The sequence below is a fragment of the Montipora foliosa genome, chromosome 11 (genome assembly GCF_036669935.1).
Source record: "Montipora foliosa isolate CH-2021 chromosome 11, ASM3666993v2, whole genome shotgun sequence".
Lineage (NCBI taxonomy): Eukaryota > Metazoa > Cnidaria > Anthozoa > Scleractinia > Acroporidae > Montipora > Montipora foliosa.
This window is the reverse complement of record NC_090879.1, coordinates 5,981,617-5,989,116: the sequence shown is the minus strand read 5'-3', so window position 1 is coordinate 5,989,116 and position 7,500 is coordinate 5,981,617. Positions and strand designations below refer to the sequence as shown.

At 37.6% G+C, this 7,500-nt stretch overlaps 1 protein-coding gene across 2 annotated transcripts in view; it reads right to left on the bottom strand.

The window, feature by feature from the left end:
- Window positions 1-7,500, bottom strand: part of LOC137976442 (NLR family CARD domain-containing protein 3-like) — a 405,642-nt gene that overhangs the window by 290,817 nt on the left and 107,325 nt on the right. For both annotated transcript variants that reach the window (XM_068823791.1, XM_068823792.1), the window contains exons 6-7: window positions 6,552-6,614; window positions 6,128-6,160 (exon numbers count right to left, since the gene is read on the bottom strand). In XM_068823791.1, coding sequence (XP_068679892.1) covers window positions 6,128-6,160; window positions 6,552-6,614 — 96 coding nt within the window. The remainder of the gene's footprint in view (window positions 1-6,127; window positions 6,161-6,551; window positions 6,615-7,500) is intronic.

The following is a 7,500-nucleotide window of genomic DNA, read 5'->3' as shown; positions in this document are numbered from 1 at the left end:
TATTTGGGAAAACCGGGCTTAACGAAAATAGCGTTGTAATGCATTTTCAATGCATTTTAAACGCGTTGATAATGCATTACAACGCATTGATAATGGTTCTCAACGCATTTGTAATGTTATTCAGTCCACTGTAAAATCGTTGACAATGTTCAACAAATGTTTAAGAATGGATGAAAAACGCGTTGCCAACGCGTTGGCAACTTTTTCCAACGTTTGATACAAATTCTGCACAAAACGTTGAAAACAAAGGACAACGTTTCGCCCCGTTGTAATAAGCTTAACACCGGCAACACAAGCAATAGCGGTTTATTTACCAACAACAAATTCAATTGAACATCAAAATTCTGCATCTGAGAGAATTTGATTTTGTTTGATTAATAAAGAGCAATTTGTTGCAACTTACATTAAAACTTTTGCGAAGCAACAGCCAATATTTATACCCACCAGAAATATAAACGTTGAAAAAGAAAATGTTGGCGTGATTTGTTTGGCGCCTCGCCCCCGAGCTTGCCACTAATTAGTTCAATATTTTTTCTGTCATAAATTTTAAGTAAACTTTTCGATTTCATTGGCTTCGAAAGCAAAGAGTAAGCTTCAAAAAGTCTTTGAAATGCATCAAGCTGTTCACGATTAAATGTAACCGACGGTATCGCAATTTTCATCGTTCTCAACTCATCATCCCAAGTCACGCACACCACGCATTTGACAAAGATATTTTTTTATCGACGTAGCCTTGCCTCGCACTTGGCAAATGATTGCGTTTCAGGAAATTTCACTCCTATTTAGTATTTTAAGCATTTCTGATGACGTCTTCACTTGCTACCCAAGGGAATGGTTATTAATGGTTATTTATTTTCCCTGGTGATTTTATACAAACATTACGAAGCAGACACTGAGGCAGACAAAGGCGCGCCACATGTTAGCTCATGTTATGGCTCGTTTTGCGCCTTGTATCTTTATGGTGTTTTATTGCAATGGTTGGCGAACTGACCGTTTTGATAACTTAACCGCAAAACGGTTTAATCTGCACTGGTGTAAAAGCAATTTTAAGAGGCCCGCAGAACAAAATTTATTCTGTATCAGCAGTTCAAATTCGTGATCGCTCGTGCGCAACGTTGACATTCCTTTGTTATCCATGTGCCATACAAATCATGTTTGTTATGTTGCGGTATTTTGTTGCAGTTGCCAACTGAAATTCTCAGGATCAATTTATCGGCCCGATTTTTCGTATTGGTTACACATAAAGTGTTATCTCAAAACGATAAACAATAAAGCGTAAAACCAAAAATAAAAGTTTTTCACAAAGAAACGGTTGATTTGAATTCAGTGAAATTTAAGACTCGATCGATTGTTCAAATCGAATGTCATTTGAAACACACGCATGTATCAGACAGTCTTTTTACCGCCATAATTTCGTTCAACACCGTAAGAACTGAATCCAAAAAAGTAAGTGACAGCAGCCATAGGATAGTTGAGTTTTACACTTAGCCGCGTTCTCTGCAAAATTACAGGAAAACTCCATGTATTTGATGTTTCTGCTCAAATTCAAACCGATACGTACGTGCTAGAGTTCATGCTAACGGGTTAACAATTCGTTGTAAAGATTTCGTAGTAACTAATAGTAGCGGTGAAACGGCCCGTGGCGGTTGCATTAAACGCGTTGTCAATGTTTGACAACGCATTGACAATGTTTTGAAATGATTTTGAAATGGATTTGCAACGCATTTCGGTTCCGTTGAAAAACATTGCCAACGTTTTAAAACGCAATGGAAATGCTCTTCAACGCATTTTCAATGCGTTGAAAATGCATTACAACGGAAAAACGCTTCAACGCTATTTTCGTTAAGCCTGCTTTTCCCAAATAGGGTCACATTTACATTTTTCTTTGGAAAATAGCTCAAGACATAATTGAATACTGTAACTAGTATCAATCAACGTCATAAATTCTTGACAAATTATTATGTCGTAATCACTGAGGTGTTCCTATCTAGCATTGTCACTGGCAGCTTTGAACCGCTCTTGCTGAAGCAATACTGTTGCGGTAATTTTGTGATTCACCGGATTCATGTGACGTACCAGGGCCGATAGCTGGCAATTTTTGCATCCAGTCATGAAAGACGTCTTCTTTTCAGTTTTTACGCAGGCTAACTGAGTACATAGTATAGGAATAAGGCATTGCACAGACAGTTCATCAAGGAGACGCAAAAAGATGAGAGATCCAGAGTCACGGGATTCAGATCAGATGAGATAAGTTATTTAACTCAATTCAAAACAACAAACAAGTACAGAATAAGACAGTTGAGATTCACAAAGAAAAGTCATGAACAAAGGAAATTAAGTACAAATATCTTGATAACGAGTGAGTTATGATCATCCAAGCAGAAATGGCAAATCTAGTGGATGACCCCAACAAATAAGAAAAAGAGAGAAAAAAATACATACAAGGTGAACACAGAGAAAAGTTCGTTCCTTAAGATAAAAAAAGATCTCTTCATACGCTAGGCTAGTAATCAAGGAGTGTAAGAATGAAGCATAGAGTTCTTGAGGGTGTTACGAAATAGCGAAAGAGAATTTGACTTACTGACAGACGAGGGCAAAGAATAGCAACGACGAGAGCCAGTGAATTTTATGGAACGTCATCCATATTGGGTAGTGTTGACAGAAGTGACATAAAAATGGCCATTACAAGACTTGCGAGTGGAGTGGGAGTGAAAAGAAGAGGCGAAAGTAATAGTCTGTGAGACCAATGATAAACAAAAGAGGGTACCTGTAATGTGATGATATCATTAATGTCAAGTAAGTTGAGATATTTAAAGAGGGCTGCAGAATGGGATCTTGGTTCGGAGAAGGTTATAATTCTTATTGCTTACTTTTGGATAACAAGTAATGGTGTTAAAAACGAGGGAAATGTCAAGACCCAAACATGAACACAACAGATAAGAAAAGGATAAATAAGAGAGTAGTGGAGCATATTAATAAGAATATCTTGATTGACAAAATGTCTTACTTTTGACAAGATACCCACGGTCTTGGATAGTTTGAGACAAAGTTTATTTATGTGCTTTTCCATGTTAGATTCTCATCAAAAATTACACACAAGTACTTAGCTGAGTCAACTTGTTTAATACATTCATCATCAATTTTAACGCAAAATGACAGGTCAGACTTAAGTTTGTTTGAGTGAAAGAGGAAAAGATTAGTTTTTGAGATACTGCACACTTAGCGATTGCACTTCAGCCAGTCAGCAACAGATTTGAGTTATTGATTTAGAGTTACTTCAACTTGGTTAAGGTTTCTACTGAAGATTAGCATCATCAGCAAATAAGTCAAATGTTAGTAGGCTTGAGGGGTTTGGGAGGTCGTTTACATATAGTAAGAATAAAAGGGGTCCAAGAATGGATCCTTGGGGAACACCACAAGTAACTGGCTGAGAAATTGAGTTATGACCATTAACAAATACATAATGCAGTCTGTGGGATAGATAAGATTCAAACGATTCAAGTGCATTACCTATTATTCTATAATGGTTGAGCTTAGTTAATAGGATTCTGAGATTAACCGTATTAAAGGCTTTTTTGTAATCAATGAATCTACCACAACCTAATTCGTTATTATCAATGGAGTGGCAGATGGATTCAGTGATCGAAATAAGTGCATGTATAGTAGAACAATTTTCCCTAAAACCAAACTGAAGTGGATAGAGAATCTTAAAATTTTCCACGTATTTATAGAGATGATGATACATAGCTTTTTCAAACATTTTACTAAAAAATTTGAGAGGATAGAGATGGGTCTGTAATTATCTTTATGGCACTCATACTACCAATAAAACTCCATTGGAAAAGAAGAGGTACTCTACCTTCCAGAAAGAAAGAACGAGGAAGAAGAAATTAAAGAAACAGAGAAACTAAAGGACATGTCAAGATCTGGCACAACAAACAAACCAGGTCAAGAATAGGATTGACAATGACAACGTGTCACCTAATCCTGTGCGCCGGTGGTGCACTGGAAGGGTCAGGAAATCCTGAGCCACCAAAGATTTTTTATCTGGGAAAAATTGGCTGAAAGGCCACCAGCTTGCCGTGCAATAGCCGACTTTTTTTCACGACTAACTGCACTGAGGCTTGGGGCCGACTATCCAAAAGCTTGCAACGAGCTTATCCTCTTTTTCAGATGTCGAAAAGTCTCTCCGATCTCCGCCATGTTGAAAAATACACTTGCTCACGTGACTCTTTTGACACTTCCCAATTGGTTGCAGTGCGCGTGAAGCCCGACAAAAAATCTTGGTCCACCGTACACTAGCTGACAAGGCCCGACAAGACATTTTCCCCGGGGGAGGGAGGGGGGAAAGGATGGGAGTGCTTGTCGTACCTTTTAGGGGTTAAAAAAAGCGGTTTTCGTACCTCTTAGGGTGTTCAGCCTCAAAAGGTCCACAGCAGGAGCTTTAGTGGCACCTTTTAGGGTGTTGAGCCGAACATTATCACAGCAGACATTTGACAATAAACTAATTTTTAATTTTGTCTAGTTAAAACCTATAATTTGCTACCTCTTAGGGGTGAAAAAAATTTCATGCCACGCCCACAAGACAGGATCTTATACCTCTTCGGGGTTCTTTTCAAAATTTTCGACGAGCACCCCCTGTCAGTAATGTGTTAAAATTAAATAATCATAAGTACAATTCAGTTTGCTAGTTGGTGAGACAAATCACAAGAAAGGGCACTTTATGAAAATTAATTTAATTATCGCAAAATGCAAAACAACAACAACAGGAAAAAAACACATCAATGGCATACTTTGAAAAAATTATTTCCCATTATCAGGCAGCATTTCCATTTGAGTTTGAATTTGTCTTTTGTATCTCCCTCTCCTCTCTTCCATGAGGTGAGGAAAAAAGATTAAAAAGGCTCAAAACAAAACCATTATTAGGGCAGACTCTACGACCCTGTATCACCATGCACCTATGTTGTGGTACTATGTGAAAAAGAAAAAACACTTGTCTTTCAACAAAATGTGATAGATATTGTGATGTAATTGTTTACCATAATTATAGCAACAAGAAATCTACCCAATATTTTGTCTTGACATCCTTATACAATGTCATGTACATGTGCCTGAAAACTAATTCGTGGTGACCCCTATTAATTTTATTATGGGGGGTGGAAACGGAATCATTTGTTTGACCTTCAATATTGGTGATTCCTGTCATTTTTTAGCCCAATGGATTCATGCTTCATTAACAATTTGTTATTTGTGATTCTTTTAACCATCTCTCGTAATTCATGATTCCCAAGCCTTGAACACAAACGTTCATCATTCCTTGTAATTTAACCACCCATAACCACTGTGATTCATGATTCAGGATTCTTCTTCTACCCCCGATTACTATTGCAGTAAAGTAACACTTTGCAAAGTTAAAAATTTCTCAGGAGTGTATTTAGAGCTACCTTTATGATTGGAAAATTTAAGGTGGCTCTAAATCCGCCTCCAATAATTTTTTTAACCCAGAGAATTTTATCCTAGCCAGCTAGTTGATCACTTCCCAGCAATACAAAATGGGCATCATCTGGTTTGTTACTCCTTTAAAAATTCCACATGCATAAACTATGCATAAAATCTCCATCCTCTAATCTCATTGATCCTATTATGATTTTCTGAAGAAAACCAGAAACGATTTTCATGAAGCCAAACATTTCAATCAATGTTCTTTCCATCTTATTCAATTATTCATCTTAATTTTGGGTTTTGAATTCTGAATTCTACTACTCAATCCACCCTATTATTTAAGTGATCACATAACTGCAGCCACGTACAGTGTAACATGTAGCCAAGTAAATACACAAGTGAGACTTCTATTGTAGTTCTTCAGCTGTTACTACATGTATAAATCACAATTTATTATAATTATACTTTATTCCAAAATGGCCACCATTTTAGTATTTTTGGTTTGATTGCAAATTGGCCCTTTGGGCCTCATTCAAGGTTAAATGCAGTTATTCTTTTGAATTGTACGATTGAAAGCGAGGCCAAAAGGGCCAAGTTTCAAGGAAACAAAGGGTCGAATACTAAAATGGCCGCCATTTTGGAACAAGGTGTACGATGGTTGTTTCATTAAAATTAATAAACACACCTTTCACTTCTCTGACTTCTGACTTCACCATTTCTGGATTAAAATAAGAAACAAGATAATAATTACCGCATTGTTCTTTATTGGTTTGTTTCACCTAAAAGTCTCTCTCTAACACAACACTACAATGGACAGTGAATGAGACCCTTTTCAGCAGTTGTGAAATTGGGTGACCTGAGTTGAGTGGTAAATGGGTTAACAACATGAAAATCCACTCATGAATGTCGCCTTTATCTCTTTCCTCCTCAGTGACACTGATAGATTTTACTCTAACACCAAACAACTTTACTTATCAATGGAGGCCATTCAAGGGTTAGAGGGTTCAAAGTAGGTATTGAATAATCATTAGTGTCAGCTTTTTTCTTCCTTTCTGCACGGTTTTTTTTTTCTATTCTGTACAGTCATTAATTGTTTCAGTGCCACACACCTTCCATATTTTCAAGCTTCTCTTTGGTGCTTCCTTCGTCAGACTTCCAATTCTTTAACATATCTTTGTAAAAAATTAAAACTCGTTACTTTTTGAGACAAACAGGCCAATATCACTGACTGTGTGTATGTTCATGTTCTTATGCAATTAATAATTAAAAAAATACTAAATTTGGTTTTACGTGAGCCACGTTAACCTGCATAACGTAAACTTCTGATGGAACTGCAAGTGGAAGCATTGTTTACTGCAGCACATTTACGTCCAGGATCACAGTATGACGAGATAGTCCAGCTCTTTATGGAATAGAATACAAAGTTTCTATGAAATCTACCTCAATAAATGTACATACCAACATGTATTTACAATCATGCGTCCAGGCTTTAGTATTTGGGTGTTTAGGGTTATCATTTACTTCTTTATGTATAAGAATTTATTGGAAACCACTGGAAACTCGGAAAAAATCCGAGCCCCAGATGGGATTTGAAACCACGACCTTCTGTGATCTAGTCGGATGCTCTAACCACTGAGCTACTGGAGACTCTATGGCGAGCAAGGGTGAAATGTGGGTATTGACTCGAGCTGCATCACGCAGCTACAGAGTCAAATGACTGACAGCATAGCTCATAACTGCATCACGCATCACGAGTTTCCAGTGGTTTCCACTGTCACCATTTCATTTACTGTGTATATCATTCTCACATTTGCTCACTTGGGTGGTTGGTTGGCCGCATCGTAGATATGCTTTAATGTGACTGCGTGATGCACTTAATATGAGCTATGCTGCCGTTATTTGACTCTGTAGCTGCGTGATGCAGCTCGAGTCAAAGACCCACATTTCGACCTTGCTCACCATAGAGTCTCCAGTAGCTCAGTGGTTAGAGCATCGGACTATATCACGGAGGCTCGTGGGTTCAAATCCCATCTGGGGCTCGGATTTTATCCGAGTTTC